The sequence below is a fragment of the Cervus canadensis genome, chromosome 1 (assembly GCF_019320065.1).
Source record: "Cervus canadensis isolate Bull #8, Minnesota chromosome 1, ASM1932006v1, whole genome shotgun sequence".
Lineage (NCBI taxonomy): Eukaryota > Metazoa > Chordata > Mammalia > Artiodactyla > Cervidae > Cervus > Cervus canadensis.
Window position 1 is genome coordinate 87,602,105 of NC_057386.1, and position 18,105 is coordinate 87,620,209.

Genomic DNA, 18,105 nt, shown 5'->3' on the forward strand with positions numbered 1-18,105 from the left:
TTTTCCTCATGTCGCTCAGTCATGTCTCTTTGTGATTCCATGAACTGTAGCCTGCCAGACTTCTCTGTCCATGGGGATTCTCCAGGCAAGAATACTGGAGTGGGTTGCCATGCCCTTCTCCAGGGGATCTTCCCAACCTAGGGATCGAACCCAGGTCTCACAGATTGCAGGTGGATTCTCTACTATCCGAGCCACCATTCCTCATGTTAATTGAATTGTTGAATTCTTCATTGTTAAAATGTTTATCATTAATATACAGGTATTTTCAGATAAAGGTAGAGAAACAATGTACTTACCATTTAAAAAGTTAATTTTTAAAATTCAATTGCCTCCTCTTGAACAGGCAGTAAGTTTACTAAGTTATTTTAAATTAAGTAAATAAATCAATAAAGTAACTTATCACTGTATTTATTATTTTTTAATAAAATGCATCTGCAGAAATGTTTCATCACAAACTAGTGCTACAAAAATAAATATAAAACAAATATACATGTTCACATATGTTACTTATAACATAAATATACATTATTTACATGTTCAAAATTCAGAAACTCCAGCATGTTTTGTCCATGATTCTTAACATGTCTAAAGTAGGGAAAACAATAAAAAAGCACAAATATACCATACACCATTTATATTTTTGCTTCAAAAGACTGTTCAATACAAACATATAAACACAGTAATTTCAAGGGTATATGTTCCAAGAGCAAAGTTAGGTGTCCTATTTTAGTCTATGACCACTACATTTTGTGACTCAAGTTCCATTCTGCTTTGTTCTCTCATTGGAAGACAGACATACCTTTATGGTACAGATTAAAATTCTCTTTTACAGAAAGGCTTTCTGAAGAAGTTTTTTAAAATTAAAAAAAAGTCACTTTACTTGAAAGCCAACAAAAAAGTTATTTATTAAACATAGATCTAAAAGGAGCTTTAATCAATGAAAACTAGGAGTTGGATTAGAAAACATCAAAAGGATGGAAGAAAGACACTGTAATTTCTGTTTGATGTATTCTGGTAATTTTTCATTTTCTCCATACCTAAGTGAAGCAGAAGAGAAAAAGATAAAATCATAACTTAATCACTTGGTTTGTATGAATACCAAAAAGCACAGTATATTTTTCAGTAATTCTTCAATGGCAAAAGGCAGTGCAGAAAGATTATACAAAATTATTTATTAAGACACTAAAACATACTCAATTTGTATCCTTTTAAAATAGATCAATTTCTAAACATATTTAAATAATAAAATAGATAAAAAAACTTGAACAGATTTTATACAAGCTGAAAATCTAGATTCCTCATTAAGCTGAAGACACTAAAGAAAATACAAGCTAAACACATTATAATAACATTCCCATTAAATATCAAAATTTTCCAAACTACCATATCAAGTAAAAATCTGAACTATCTTTGAACATGGGTTCTACCCATTTTATACCTGTATCTTTCCACTTCCTAGAACATTTGGAAGATGTTGTTTTAACAAGACCCCTCAACCTGTGAGTTCTTTAAATGATGGTACTGCATATATACACACAAAAGCAGTTGGTAGACACCCACAAACTATGTTTGTCCCAAGTATTTCCTCCACAATAAGCACTTTTCATAAAGTAGCATGTTTGTATTGGCATCACTGGCACCCTACCTCTTTTTAGTAAGTTATGGTTTGAAATGTGGAAACCAAACCACTGCTTTTTGTTGTTATTGATAGATTTTTCTTTGTTAGCATACATATTGTATTAGCCTGGCATATACCCTCATTCAGAATTAATATATACATTTAAAAAATTCTTTTAATCATTAATCACTTTACATTAGATCAGGGGATACAGCCTTTCATTTGGGAAAAATAATCTGGTTATCTATTAAAATAAAGATTCCTTGTTTCTGTGTTCTTTTATATAAACTAAATATATTACTTAGAAGTACATTACTTCTGAAAAGGGTCAACTTAGTTAGACTAAAGGAACAGTAAGGCTAAAGCAATCTAACCATCTGGTGTGGATAATACATACCAGCTACCTTACATTCCTGTAGATAATCATAAAATATGTATTAAAAAGACTATGAGCTGCTTTGAATATATAACAGTTTAAATAATAAGATGAACTTTGTCAACATGAAAAGAGTACCTTAAGTCATTTATTTCAACATGTAGAGAAAAAAAATTATAGCAAAGGACTGGATCTCAACCAGTATTTTAAAACTTACCTAGTTGTTTGACCATCTGGTGATGTATAACTAATAGAAGACACTCCTGCCTGCACAACCAACTGGGACCCATCATTAAACTGAACCCACACAGCTCCACTAGTTAACTAGAAAAATAATAAGCATGCAAAATTACTATACAGTAGAGCATAAATTCTTAAAGGCACTCATGTTTAACAGGTTTTTCACAAAGTTAAAAAATAACAACAAAAAACAACCCTTCAGGTAACTACAAATTTGGGGCTGTGATGGCAGCAACATTTGAGAATATCCATATTTTTTCAGGTGATTCCTTTAATAGATAGGACATCAGAAATTAAATTTATTCTACATATATCCTGTTTTTCATTAATTTCTACTAGGATGTCTGAACAAGTGTTTTTCCTTTCCCATAATATTTCTAGCTAAGAACCGATTTAGAAAATTACCAAACACTTCCTTAGATTACAGTTTTCATCCATTCTTTGTTCTTAGGCCACAAGAATTTTTGTTCTGCCTGAGAATATTACATCTTTGCTTTTGAAACTTGTTCCTTTAGTCACTAATACTTACAATGTGCCTGCCACTCCAGAGTACAAGAATCCAACACTTGAGTTTACATCCAGATTCTGTCAACTAACTAGTAGGAATGTGCAAGTCAACCTATCCATCATAAGCCATAATTTTACTATCTATGAAAGGAGGAGATGGCATCAACTTTACTAGGTTTTACTTTGGGAAATAATGTGACAATGTATGTGAAAAACATGGTACCGCATAGGAGGTACTCAACAAATGCTGCGTTCCCTTCCCTATTTCCTACCTCCACAAAGGACTAAGCTGTATTTTACTTCACTGGTGAGTAAAAATTCCATGTGTTACACTCAAAAATCTCCAAAATTCAAGGTTTCAGATAGCATACACATATAGGTTTACACCTACAGAAGATTCTTTTAAGTTTGCAATTTGGTGTAGACCCAACTTTAAAATGCAAAAAATATTTTCTGCCAAATCAAAGTTACTGTACTAATATAGAGTACAAATACTTTCTAAAACTTAAAATGCCTAGACATTCTCAAGTCCTAACATTTAGCCATTATCATGACCTCTACTTTAAAGACAAATGGCAAAAACAGGTCACCTAGGCCCTAGCAAGCAATTTGGTATCAACAGTATCTAGAGTTTTCCAAGTGTATACAAATAGAAAAACTTGAAAATTATTAATGACATACCCAGTGCAAAAAAGGTGTAAAAACTTTCTTGCAAAGAGAAATCTTTAATTTATATTTTTTGGTCATTGTCAGTCACTGTGGAAACCAAATTATTACATACTTAGAAAACTCACTTTCCTAAAAGCTGCTCACCTGTGTAGCCCAACCAACATTTTTCACAAAAACAGACTTCAAAAGTTGTGCTGATTTAGGGAGACAATCTTTAAGACTTCTAGGAGAGCTGTTTGTTTCAGAAGCTGCACCCCTAAGGCCAAGTCCTTCATCTGTAACCACCTACAAACAGTAAAAGAAAGGAAGATATCATTCCTCAGCATTCTAATAAGTCAACCTCAGCAAAAGTAGAAAATGACCAGATTTTCATTATCTTAATTTATAAAAAAGAAAAGGTAAAAAAATATAGTCACATTCTAGAAAATAAATGCACAGGACAGGAAAAAAACATTTTCATTTTGGTAGATTTCTTTTATTTATTTCCCCAAAGATATAATTTTTCATAGCTACAATTATAAATGTTTGTGAATACACACATACACACACACACAGACCTATCTTTAATCTTATATTTTACTACAGTGCTATATCATCTTCATTGGCATGATAGTTCATTTGGTAAAAATATGTTTATTTAACCATGATCCTATCATGGATATTAAGGAAATTAATGGTATTTTACTAGCAAAAATAAAAGTATATATATATGTTAGTATATTTGGTGTTTTCCCTGAGAAGTCAGGTTAGGCCTTGCTGAGGTAATGCTTAAACTGAGAGCTGCAGGCAGAGAAAGCAAGCCATTAAAGGGTTCAGGAAAAGAATTCCAGGTCAAGTGAACAGCATGTAAAAAGGCCCTAAGAGTTTGACATAATTAAGCCCAGAGAGTGCTGGGGTAAAGTAGTTCAGGATGAGGCTGGAAGAGTAGCTAGGTGATAGTAAGACCACAGTCAGGTTATTTTAATTTTATATCAAGGACATTAGGCAATCATTGAAGAGTTTAAAGTACAGAAGTGACATATATTTACTTACAGGAGGATTAAGTACTGGTGCCTGTTTCGGAGAAGCAGCACTATTTATGATCATTCTATTCAGAGATGGTGTCTCTCTCATTGGGTAGTTTGGATCCACAGGAGGAGGAGGTGTTAAGGCCTTAGGTGAACTAGTACTACTAGGTCTTCTGAAGGAGAAAGACATGTCAAATACATTCCCTTAAAGCTCTCAATTTACAGAAAACAGAAGAATGCTCATAATGTAAACACTAAACTTAAAAAAAAAAAATGCTACACATTTTACTCATACTTAATAAATTTTCAAACATTTACCTTCCTACGATTATGGGGAAAAAGGGAGCACTTCCACTTTTCTTTTCCTCTTCTGAAATTATGGATTCCAGTGCTAAACAAATACGGTGGCCCTGTTTTAAAAGAGTGCTTTCTGTCATTGCTTCACCTATGTCATTTGTAATGTTATTAACTGGTTAAAAAACCTACTAAAAGTAGGTACATACCTCATTAGCATGGTTCAGATACATTTTTATCTCCTCTTTCAAGCTATTAACTTCACTTTCACCTTTTAAGGTGTAAGATCTGCCAGTCTTTTCGATCACCTGGATTAAATCTTCTGTTTTGTGTATCTTTGCTCCTTAAAAAATAAGCAGAAAATGCTTTATCATTGCCATAAATATTCATTATATGTATATGAATATATGTATATATATGAATATATATGATATTATATTCATTATAATACTCCAGTATATAATAGCTCCTAGATCAAGGTAAGATTTACATTTACTCATTGGCCATTAATAAAATGAGGCTCTCAAAGTAGTATTCCAATAAATATATGCCATTTTTCTTTTCTGACTATATCTGGCTTAAGTTTGAAACTTTTATATTTTTCAAAACTACTACTGATACAAGTATGTAAGTAAAGGAAAGCTATAATTATGTGTGAGTATATATTCTATGTGTCCCTTAGGACACATAAAGGAGGAAACTTTACAGATTAAAAAGTGAACATCTTTACGTATTTAGAAAATAAGATTCTGTTTCAACCATACCCTTTTGCAAAGTTTATTATTCTAAAAATTTGGTATATGTCCATTTAAGTTCTAATAAGAAGTAGGATATCAATCAGAATATTGTTAAATACACACACACACACGCACGCACACGTGCACACACACACACTTGCTGTGCTAGGGAATTTGCTGGTTCTCTAGTGGTTAGGATTTTGAGCTTTCCTTCCTGTGACCTGGGTTTAGTCCCTGGTCTGAGAACCGAGATCCCACAAGCGCATGGTGTGGGCAAAGAAAACAAACAAACAACTATGCTGAATTAAAAAAACAAACCCACAACTACAAAGTTACAAGCTAAAGGGGAAAAAATAACCATTTCTAAATGGCACTTACCATCATAAAACCAAACCTCAAAATCAGCACCAGGGGAATTCTCCATCAAAACACATTTAGCATATCTTGTAAAATAAGTAATTTTGGGAGATTTAGATCTTACAAGCTGTACAAATCTGGAAGCATATTGATATTTTCGCCAGTACTTTTCTAAGCAGAGAAAAGAAAGAAGTTACCTAATCTTAGGGAATTAAAATGTTGACATAAATTCAATAAGTCTTAATATTTCTACTCTTTCTCAAAAATTTAAGTCAAAAGTTAATTCCATTACCCACAGTTAATAATCCTATTACCAAAATAAAAATATTTTAGAGATGTAAGTCTACTATTTTAATGAAAACTAAAGACAGTATAATAAAATTCCCAAGATGTATGTAACAAAATCTGATGGATTAGTATCATGACTATTAAAAAAAAAAAATCTCTCTTTGAATCACTGACTCCTTACTATAAGTAAGATAATGACTCTAGGAAAGTTTTAATAAATGAAATGAAAAGAGTTCTATCTAAGATATCAGAACCAAATGACTTTGAGAAAAAGAAATGTGGCACTTTTTATATTAGTAAAGTACAGCATGTTAAATTTTTGTAGTTCCCTGTAACCATGGTCATTTACGGGCTTCCCTGGTGGCTCAAGACGGTAAAGAATCAGCCTGCAATGTGGAAGACCTGGGTTCAATTCCTGGATCAGGAAGATCCCCTGGAGGAGGGCATGGCAACCCACTCCAGTGGCTCTTGCCTGGAGAATCCCCATGGACAGAGGAGCCTAGCAGGCTATAGTCCATGGGGTCACACAGAGTTGGACACGACTGAAGCGTCTAAGCAGCAGGAGCAGCAGTGGTCTTAACAGTCTTGCCTACCTGCTTTAATTCTAATAAGCTTAGGTTAGATAGGTTCTCTCATTTGTTTAAGTCACCTTAGGGAAGTCTTACTACTCAGTGCTTAATTTTCTAATTCATAATATCCAGAAACAGAACTGGGAATCAAATTTGGTTAACCACAAGTACAAGGGATCATTATGTAGCACAGAAAGATTTCAAAAGCCAAAAACCAGATACTTCATGTTGAATTTTTAACACTATTCTAGACAAACTGTAACTAAACAAGTGTACAAAGTATATTTGTGGACACATGACTAATATTCCAGAGTTAGTTTTTCCTTAAATAAAATTCCATTATAACACATAACATGCCTCAACACTGAATTAGTAAGGTACAGCACATATCACCAGATATAAAGTTATAAGAACATAACTTACAGCCCAAATGAAGTCAAGATATTTACAATTTATGATATCCACATGTATAGAGTTTATGTCTATGGATTTATATAAATCCATTATCTAAATTTATTCCCTGGTAAATTTACATACCTGGTAAATTATCAAAACTGTACCTACTGATATTATCAGTAGGTGAGGGTGGTCTATCAGCAAGAGGAAAACCTCTTCCATCATTTGGATAATAAATAGTGATCTGTCAAAAAATTTTAAGAATTCTAATTATATGCCATTAAGTTAAAGAACTATATTTTGTCACTAAAATTATAAAAAGAGCTCACATGAATATTAAATTTTATCTTTATTGAAAACATAAATACTCTCTAAAAGTAATTTTTTCACTGTCTAAACTTAAGCCTAAAGTTTAGATTTTGTTACTAGTTATAATTATTTTTTAAACCACACTACTTTATTTTAGTATGCTATTTTAGTTTTTGAATTCCATATATACTATCATATCAGGAAAAGTAATTTAAAAAATTGTTTTGTAATAGAATGAATGGAATGGTAAATACTTAAGTGATGCAGCTGCAAGATAATAAAAGTGAATCCACATTACCATACTCCCATCACTAGATATCTGAAGAACTTCTTTCACATAGTCTTGAGATGCATAATCCTTCAGAAGCTCCACACATACCTCCTCTGAATCAAGTATGCTCACCTAAAAAAAAACAAACTAAAATCAATAACAATTATTTATTAGAACATTCTGACATATATATTAGTGAAGAGCAAAGTACTTAACCATGGCAGAAACAAAAATTCACGTAAAAACAAAATAGCTGCTTCACTGCAGTAGTCTAGGTCACAGGTGTATTTGAGCACAACTGTGAAACATAAGGAGCCCAGGTGAGATGGTGTAATGAGGTGTGAAATAACCAGTGAGCAGAAAGGAAGCAGAAGGTAGGGTGGAGAATTCAAGGACTTTGGAAAGAACAGCACTCCAATTAAAGGCAAGACTGGGTGAAATGGAAAACAAGGGACAAACAGGATGAATAGGGAATTAAAAAATAAAAATCACTATTCCCAATACACACGACATTAAAAAAAAATCCTCAACTTATTTTTCATATCCCTGTTAAAACATTAATAGTTTGAGATGTTAAAAAGTTATATTTTCTAGTTTATCTTTTTGAGACTGGATTAAATGTAGAAACAATAAAAACAAAAGATAATACTAGATGTTAATTTAGTGATTAGGATTGTGAATAATATTTAACACAGCATTTAACCAGTATTACTTCTAAATGTTTTTCATTATCAATAACTTAAAGTTCATATCAGTTCACCATTCTTAAAGTATCTAGAAGAAAACAATAGCTATTTTTCCATAAACATGCAATCTCTTTTCTCTTATGTTGAGTTTATCAAGTACATATAAAAAATGCAGGGACATTATAGAGAACTGAAAAGATACCATGTTTGATACCTGAAACCACATACTCAAGGAAAACATCAGTGATTTAGAAAAATAACAGACATACCACGGCCTTTTTGGTTTTCTGTCGGATTGGTTTTAACCTATAAGCAGTCAAAGGAGATGTAATGCTCCGTAATGTATGCTTCTGATAGACCGATGGTGGCTCCACACCCCTAGTCTTGCTTTGTTCAGAAGAAGGATCTAAGCCAAAAATAGATTCTTGTTGAATTATTCCAGGTTTAGTGTGATATGCAGTCATATATTTCATGGTATCCAAATGTTTTACAGAACATGCATTATTAGAAGCACTGGGGCTCCTTTTGGCTCTTGTACCAGTCTAGGCATTTCCTAATGTGTCCTGCAAACCTGGACGGCCCTGGAAGTCTCTGTTTGGGCTAATACTGTTGTGCTCAGTAGTTTCTCTTAAATGAGCTACAATATACATAAAATAAAGCAACTTAGTGAATAATTAAAGTCAAGTCTACACAAAACAATGTCATGCTGGTTACAACAGCATACTTTTTTATGAAGAACAAAAGAAATCTAGTTAAAAAACTCATCATTTTTCAGTTTAAGATATGGCATAGGGGACTTCTCTGGCAGTCCAGCCATTAGGAATTGGTGCTTTCACAGCCGAGGGCCTGGGCTCAATCCCTGGTCCGGGAACTAAGATCCCAGAAGCCGTGCAGTGCAGCCACAAAAGAGAAAAAGATACGGCATAATAAAATAGTGACTTATGACTTTAAAAGGATATTTTAAGCTAGCCTGCAAAGGAATACCTTAAAGTCTAAGACTAAGAAAGAAAAGATACCAATATGAAATTAATTTTTCAATCAAAGCAAAAACTAGTCATCTACTAAATGGGTCACCTACTAATACTAAACAAGCAACTGCCAATGCTGCAATAAATACAGATTTGAGAGGAGTTCCCAAATAATCATTCTACAAAACATGTAAGCTAAGGACTATTTCATTTTTACTTACAAAATATGCAACTAAAGCCAAAACACACTAAAATATACAAAATAGCTTTAATATCATTAATACTTAATATTACAAATGTTATTTGTAGCTACATTTCTAAAAAAGCTCTTGTTGAACTTTACCTATTTAAATTTTATATATCAACAGTTCTAGAGTTCACATGGAGACATTATTTTTTAAAAAGCCCTTAGAATGATTAGAGTATATAAAACTTTGTAAGGCAATTTTTCTAATTCTAAATCTAGAAATCTGTATCTCGGTTTTCCCCTTAAGTGACTTTTACATGCCTCCCCCTCCTCACTACCATTATAATAGGAAATATCTTATATCAAATAATATACTTTAAAATTGCAGCAGCACTACTAGAGTATTATAAACAAGGTTACCCCAGACATGTCCATGTTACCAAATAAAAAGTATCTATAAATACAGCAGAAAGTTAAGTACAAGATTTCAGCACCGGGCAGTTTTATAGTTTAAAACACATAAGGTTGAATTATCAGCTTTAACAAGTACACATAAAAAGACTAATTATCTTTTGGGCTCTTGAAAATAATACACACACACAAAAATAGACTTGTGGTGACAGAACAACTCTACTTGATTACACCCGTATATTATGTCCTTTGTCTGAAGTAAGATGATACTCAGTAAGAAATTATCTTCTCCTCTCCATATGTTTCTTCCATATGTTTTTTTTTTATTCTCACTTTTCCCCATAATTATTTTCCAACCCACTTCTGTGAATCTAGCATGTTCATTAAGGAGAAATGTTTAACTTTCAAACTGTGGATCTATAAATGAAATAATGACTTAATGACAGCTGTTTAACACTGTTTAGGTTTTAGTAGCTGTGTAGTGTATGCGAGGTTCCATTGGTATACTATGATATCCATACCCCCTTACAGTTAAAAATAAAATCAACCATCTTTTGATTATTTTATAGGTACTGATAAGGTACTTATTACAGAGAGACGGCGAGGGCAGAGGGTTTAGAGACTAAAGTCTCTGAGTCAGACTGCGTGGGTCAGACTTGTGTCTCTTCCATTTATGGACAGTGTGGCTTGGCAAATTAAGCTTTGTGCACTATAACTTCCTCATTTGTAAGACAGGATTAATAATAGTGTCTTCCTCGTATAGTTTTTGTGAGAATTTAAAAAGTTAATACATGTTAAGCATTAAGGACAGTGGTTGATAAAGTAAATACTCAAAATGTATTGTTATTACTATTATTATATTACTATATTACTAATAGTTATATTACTATTATAACTAGGTTTATTCAAAATGCCATTATTTCCTTAAGAAAATCCAAAGAGAAAGCCGCAATGCTTGCTAAGTGGCCAAATTATTAATATTTTATTAAATAGTCCATTAAAAACTCACCATTTATTTGCAGATTCCCAAACCATTGTTGCACCATTTCAGTCTGAGGTGTCTGGTCAGGAAATGGAAAGGGAGTTTTTCCTTGACAAAGATGATTGGAGCTAAAGAAAGAAAAACATTTTTCCATAAACTAATAAAAAATTATCTGATAATAACTTTGTAAGAAAAAAACACTTTAAAAAGAGAGATTTCTTTTGATACGAACACCTAAAAACTTTTAGATTAATAGTAGAACCCAATATTTACATAAGTAAATTGTCTCTACGAAGCTAAGTTCCCATGCCAAAATGCCCATGGCACTGTGACACTATTTCTATATGGCTACTATCCTCTTGTGATTTAAGAATAAAAACTAGAGGAAAAAAAAAACAAAAACACTAGTTACTAAAAACCCAGTCTTCATGTAAGAAGCAGGTAACAGTACGATTACTCATCACTTAAGCTCAGCTATTCTCTATTTGTGTGTGTGTGTGTGTTTACGTATGGTTACTGTTAAGAGTACTTTAGATATCACACATGTTTAAAATATGATATACTGCACTGGAGACCTGCTTCATATAAAATTAAACATGACACTAAAAATTTCAAAAGTATTAAACGCATACTACAGATACATCCATGAGCACATATACTCATTTTAATTCTTAACCACAATCCAAAATTATCATTCTGGTTCTCTCCCTATTAAAAAATAGAAATCATAGTTAAGAAGTGCCCCAGGAATATCTGATAGGGTTAGAAAAAAGGTGCCCGCAACCTTAGTTACAAGCAGCTTCATGTTTGTGATAATACAATGCTTATCTAAAAGTAAAATGCTTTTGATAGAATTATTCTTACAGTGCTTGATTGTTATCAGGTCCTTCAAAAGATCCAGAACTATTGGATGTCTTTTCCTTAAAGAAGTGAAAAATATTAGCATCATTGTTTGTGGGTGAGTATTTTCCATTTTCCTCCGCTCCTGATCGTTTGGGTTTTGAAAGCATTTCTGCTGAGTAACATCGTTCCATTGTGTATGTTTTCACTCGAGACTGACTATGAGAAGTCTCAGATCTATCAGAGGAATGGGCTCTACGAAGATATCGAGAATGTGGCCTTTCTTCTGCCTCTTGGATCACTCTTCCCCTTCCACTATTACTGGTTTCTTGTTCTTGATTGCCCCATGGAGTATAAAAGCTGCTTCCATCTCCTGAAGAAGAAAAATCACTTGGATTTTTATTCTTTGGAAATACAGTCATTTTATTTGGGAGTGGCTGTTCAATCAAAAGTCGTCTTCTGTCAAATAAACTACCACTTATACTGGTACTGGAAGAAGCTGTAATTGCTGTAGAAATTGTGGCATGTCCACTATCAATCGAGTCTTCTACAGTTCCTAAATCCTTACTTTTTTTTGAAGAATTTCGGGACATAAAAGGATGATCTAATACTGAAGACAGACTTAAACGATCTGCTGGATTTCTACGAAGTAACTGGTGAATAAGGTCCTTGGCTTCTCTTGACAAAAAAGTTGGCATTTCATAATCTGCCAATACTACTTTATTTAATGTGTTCTTGACTGTGTCAGTGTCAAAAGGCGGTCTCCCAATAAGTAACGTATAAAACATACAGCCCAAGGACCAAATATCAGATTCAAGTCCATGTGCACTTCGAGTTGCAATTTCTGGAGAAATGTAATTAGGAGTTCCACATAACGTATAGTGCTTTTCATGTGGCATTTTCAACTGAGTTGCCAGCCCAAAATCAGCAATCTTGATGTTCATATTACGTGTAAGTAAGAGATTAGAAAGTGTGAGGTCCCGGTGCAATATACCATGCGAATGGAGATATAACATGCCTGTGATGATTTGGTGCATGAAGTGTCGAGCTGTTAGAATGCAAAAAATAAAAGTTACAACTTAGAAAATCTGAAGATTCAGTATTTAGAATGCATTATGAAACCCAAGTACATAAGCTAATATTACAATTAGTGAACTGGTTTGTGGCTTAGTTTCACCAACCAAAATACCACTCTGATAATTTTATAATATTCTTTAATATTTCCCTTTAAGACATCTAGGCACTCCTTTTAATCTTTGTCCTTTACAACTGATGAGTTTTCTAATACAGTTAAGGGACGCTTACTTTTATTAAGAATTGAGAGTGACTAGAGTTAACCAGGGTAATCACAAGTCCATAAAAATTAAGAAAAAGTATTTATAATTAAACAAAAAATTCATAAATACACTCAAATTGTAAAAAAGAGAGAAGCAACCTAAAGTTCCTTTAATGTCCCCATGTTCTGCGTGCATACTCAGTCATGTCTCTTTGCGAGCTCATGAACTGTAGCCCACCAGGTTCTTCTGTCCATGGGATTTCCCAGGCAAAAACTGGAGTGGGTTGCCATTTCCTTCTCCAGGAGATCTTCTTGAGCCAGGGATTGAATCCGTATCACCTACATCTCCTGGATTAGCAAGTGGATTCTTTACCACTTTACCACCTGGGAATTGGCCAACTATACTTTCTCATCTGTGAACAGTTTCTTTATATCCCTCATCCATTTTCCTATTCAATTGCCTTTTTCTTTTTAGGCATGCCTTATGTTTCTTTTTTGGTTGCGCTGGGTCTTTGCCGCTGTGTGCGGGCTTTCTCTAGTTGCAGCGAGCGGGGGCTACTCTTCACTGCATGGTGCATGGGCTTCTCACTGTGTGTGCAGCGCACAGGCTCTAGGCGCGTGGGTTTCAGTAGTTGTGGCACCCGGCTCAGCAGTTTCGGCTGACTGGTTCTAGAGCACGAGCTTAGTCTCTTCGTGTCATGTGGAATCTTCTAGGTCAGAGATTGAACCTACGTCCGCTGCATTGGCAGGGGGACTCTTAACCACTGTACCACCAAGGAAGTCCAGGCATGCCTTATATTTTAAATATTAATTGGCCAGCCATTTATTTTATAAATATTTTCTTCCTATCTTTAACTTTGAAATCTGTTGACAGTATCTTTTGCCATATACATTCTTGGTTTTAATTAAATTGGTGATTCGTTTCCTTCCTATTTTTTCTAAGTTATGTCTTACATAAGACGACCCTACTATTACACAGTATTAAGAAAAAATACAGTATTCATCATCAATATGTATATGAATTTATTTTCAATTTGTATAATGTTCTTACTTTCAGTCTAAGGATATAAACAGTTCCATGATTCTTAATATGTGTGACCAAATTGTTTTCTAAATGGGTTAAATATAGAATCAGATGGACAAAAAGCCTGTCAACAACCATCTTTCTTAGATTTCAATCTAGCCTGCAATCTGAGTTAGCAGGGTAAGATAATTTGAAAACAATCATTTCTGGAACGTCCCTGGTGGTCCAGTGGGTAAGACTCCAAGCTCCCAAATCAGGGGGCCCGGGGTTCAATCCCTGCTTGGGCAACTAGATTCTGCATGCATGCCACACTGAGTCTGCAAACCTCAGTGAAGATTCTGGGAGCTGCAACTAAGATGCAGCACAGCCTAAATAAATAGACAGATAGAAAACAATCATTTGTGTGATGATACATGGACCTTACTTGATCCTAATGTGAAATATAAAAATGTTACTTCTAAGAAACTGTGGAAGCTGAAACTGACAATGTGTTTGATAGTAAGGAATTATTAGGTGTGATAGTGACTTTGTGCTTACTTTTTTTTTTTTTTTTAAGTCTGTCTCACTTAGAGATAAAAAGATGTCTATGATTTGCTTCAAAACACTCCGGGGCACTGGGGGAATAAGAAGAGTAAGATGAAACTATTTGACCATGAGTTGACAGTTTTGAAAGACGATTGGTAAGTTCATAGGGGCTCATTATTATTACTCTCTCAGTTTAAATGTCTGACATTTTCTACAGCAAATGGTTTCAGCAGGTACTTGTGTTTGACTTAGAAACTATAGTCATCAATAGCATTTTTTCTAAAAAACTTTTTCTAGATGTCAAAGGATACACATTAAACTGTGAACAATGATTTAAAATGTTGTTTTTAAAAGAAGGATAGTAAATTTCTCCTTCTACTTTATTTCTCTAACACCTAAATTATTCACATGAACTAACAGCTGTTTAAAGTTTGGTGGGGGGGAACAGTCTCCTTTTGTAGCCTAAAGTAATAATTGGAACAGTTTTACTAAACATTACAAAATAGTACATTCTTCAAAACTACAAAAAGTAAAACTCATATCTACCAAAAATTTTTTTTTAAAGAAAAAAAGAAGTATGGCCTACCTTCATTTTCTGAGAATGGTTTTCTTCTATTTTTTAAATACCTGTTCATTTCTCCATTATGGCACATTTCTAATACTAGGTACACATAATTGTTATCTTCAAAATAGTTATATAGCTGAAATGTAAAAGGGTGTAATAAATTATAATAGAGAAAAATTCAATGTCCTTGGCCACTTTTGTAAAATGTGTATCTTACCTCCAAGATAGAAGGATGTTTCAATTGGCAATGTATTTTCACCTCATTTTGGACTCTCTGTACCATTCCAGCTTTGTACATGGCTTTCTTATCTATCTAAAATAACATGAGAGTTTTAAACATTCATGATAAACTTTCAAATGTGAATTTGTCATGTTAACTTTGAAAAAAGAAAATATACTTTGAAATATTCTTTTGTCCTTTTATCTGCTTTTTAGATCAGTTTATTCTGTTGTGTTTCCCCCATGCACCCAGCAGAGTGCTTGGCAGAATGAACATTCAATAAGTTTCTCCAATGCATTCCAGTATACTCTACCAACTTAAAGAATTTATAGCTCAACTATCATATTTATGATAACAACAATACAAATTTAGCAAAGTTTTAAAAGAAAACTTCCCTTCCCCTTTCCTACTGGTTAGGTGTTTCTTAATCTGCTTATGTTAGTCCTGTTAGACTGACTCCTAACAATCAAGAATAGTATTTTAGCTTGTTACAGTGCAAAACAGAATTATGCACAAGGGTATTCTTCTTCTTATAAACAAATTATTGTTTGTTCTTTGATTTCTACCAATCACTCCAAGTATGCATAATTAGAACAGATACCAGATCTAATAAACATTAGTAAAGATAAGGCATTTGTTTAAGATATCCTTAAATTCAGCTGTTGGAATTACTGTCTTTTGCTTAAGCAATGGGTTTTTTTCACCATAAAGAAAAGGCTGGCAGGTAAGGAGTTTCTAACATCTCAAGTAGCAAACCTCTCTAGTTATTTGCAAAGTAGAAGTGAGAAACTGATTAATACATTCTTACCATTTTGATTGCAACTTCCAAACCAGTGTGAATGGACTCAGCTCTATAAACACCAGCAAATGATCCTTTACCAAGCAGATTTCCAACTCTAAAATCCTTAAAAGTTAAAATTAAAGAACATGTGTGATGATTTCCAGAAGTAGAAAGAGAAATAGGAAGGAGCTGGAAAGTGGATAAAAAGGATGGAAAGAAGAATTTGCATTTAAAATTCAAGCAGGTATTACACCTCGATACAGCTGGTGTCTGGGGTGGACAGCATGTTGACGCCTTGTGTGTCTGTGAACTTCCAGGCTGGTTTCTAGATACAGCACCCTAATCATCTGGTTCCTCAACCTCTGCGTAGACTCAGCAACCTCCTCCCTCCTCCCGCCTCCAGCCAACCCCTGAGAGCGAAGGGCTGGAACGGAATCCCGCCGCAGCTCCCGCTGGAGGTAACCGCCATCTCCTTGGAGAAGGGGGAGACACCCTAGCCCTGCTCTAGCGCGGCAGCTCCGGCGGGATCGCTGACCAGGGGGCGCGGTGGCTACGGACAGAAGGGCGGAGCCGCGAGGGACTCACCTGTCCCACCGCCGCCGCATCTCCGAGGGGCGGGCCGCTCCGCCCCCAAACAGCCAGGCCGGGTGGTTGGGACCCTCCCCAGGCACTTCGGAGCCCGCCCTGCAGCTGTTAGCTTCGTCTTATCACCTTCCTGCCAGGGTCTCGAGACCCGGCGCTCCGACTCCCGCCCGCCCTACTGGGGACTGCCGAGTCTTTTCACCTCGATCTTTTCTCCGATGCAGGTCGCCATATTTCCAGGCCGCGGCCCGTGCTCCCCGGATCAGCTCCCTTCACGCAGTTCCTTCGAGGCAGCACTCCAAGCAGCCAGCGGGTCTTGGCGCCCATCAGGCTTGGCTCTCTAGGCCGCCGCTCTTGGCGACGACAGCACAGCCACCGAAAGGTCTCCCGGACACCTTCCGAGGCCTGGGCGGCGCCTCCGCGCTCCCATTTTGAAAAACTCCCGCCGGTGGCTGTCCTCAGAGGTTGGAGGTGACGTAAGGAGGCGGGTCGCTCCGAAGAGGCTGAGCGGGGCCGAGCATGCGTGGTAGGCGCCTTAGCCCGCCTGCCCCTGCACGAGGACCGGAAGTGTTTCGGCGTCCTGCAGCTTGGCCGGAAGTGTTGGCAGTTCGGCATTTGGGGGACCTGCTCCAGACGGATAAAAAAGGTAACTTAGAATATGGTCATTTACATACGTCAGGGTGTGAAAAGGTCCTGCTTCCAATTCTGTAAAGGACCTAAAATAATTTTTAAATTCCAAATACTTAAAGTTGACGGAACAGCTTGTTGTTCAGTCTTTCCCAACTCTTAAAACTCATTATCTAACTTAAGCAGCCCTTTACATCTCAGTGCTTACTCCAGTGTTTCATAACTGAAATGAGTGGACGCGGTACTTTAGGAACATGGACTCCTTTATTTGTTTTGGTAAATTTCTATTAATTACAATGCTATTTGTGTAGTAACTCATGTTTGAGAGATCTTACACACGTGTGATAATGTATGTCGACTTAAATGCAAAACGTATGAGTTACGAGTTAAGTTTTACTTGAGGCAAAATGAGGCTAATAAATAGGCGGGGAGACAGCATTTCAGGTAGCTCTGAGAAAATTGCTACAGAGGCAGGAGGGGAAGGTTAGTATATATATGTGTTCCTGGTGAAGGGGGAGTACAGTGCAGTCAAGCACATATTTTTTGCATAATGTTTCTGCTAGTCTGCTGCTACCTCTACAAGTATTTTAACTCACGTGCTGCTGCAGCTGCTGATTTTCAACACTCATGAAAGGAGTTCAGGGTGGAGGGCGGAAGTGAGGCACTCTGCTCTGTAAAAAGCTGGCAGAACAGGTCTTCAAATAGATATTTTCAGTAGCCGATTTTATGAGCCCAATTCTAATACCTTCTCATATCTAGAAAAACACTAGAATCCTCATGGTGAAGACTGTTT

General features: G+C 35.4%; 1 protein-coding gene across 3 annotated transcripts; it reads right to left on the bottom strand.

Moving 5' to 3' along the window:
* Positions 1 to 394: 394 nt before the first annotated feature.
* On the bottom strand, positions 395 to 17,153 carry PLK4 (polo like kinase 4). Of its 3 annotated transcripts, none has more exons than XM_043486690.1 (16): positions 16,888 to 17,153; positions 16,131 to 16,226; positions 15,320 to 15,415; positions 15,124 to 15,238; positions 11,737 to 12,760; positions 10,900 to 11,000; positions 8,594 to 8,730; positions 7,666 to 7,770; positions 7,200 to 7,302; positions 5,827 to 5,976; positions 4,921 to 5,054; positions 4,736 to 4,827; positions 4,443 to 4,590; positions 3,555 to 3,695; positions 2,212 to 2,318; positions 395 to 1,037 (listed from the first exon to the last, which is right to left on the bottom strand). In XM_043486690.1, exons 1-16 carry the CDS (start codon positions 16,915 to 16,917, stop codon positions 935 to 937), a joined length of 2,682 nt encoding a protein of 893 aa, XP_043342625.1. In that variant the 5' UTR covers positions 16,918 to 17,153; the 3' UTR covers positions 395 to 934. The 3 variants fall into 3 exon arrangements, with proteins under 3 accessions (XP_043342625.1, XP_043342635.1, XP_043342643.1); XM_043486700.1 differs by having other exon boundaries at positions 4,443 to 4,587; positions 16,888 to 17,147; XM_043486708.1 differs by lacking the exon at positions 16,888 to 17,153 and having other exon boundaries at positions 15,320 to 15,411.
* Positions 17,154 to 18,105: the final 952 nt, after the last annotated feature.

Excerpts from the sequence above, each read along its gene's own strand:
- PLK4 (XM_043486690.1), bottom strand. The coding sequence starts at position 16,917 with ATGGCGACCTGCATCGGAGAAAAGATCGAG. Across the intron at positions 12,761-15,123 it reads ACCATTCTCAGAAAATGAAG|CTCGACACTTCATGCACCAA; the intron begins GTAGGCCATACT and ends GCATTCTAACAG. Across the intron at positions 4,591-4,735 it reads TTCCCCATAATCGTAGGAAG|AAGACCTAGTAGTACTAGTT; the intron begins GTAAATGTTTGA and ends TTTCTCCTTCAG.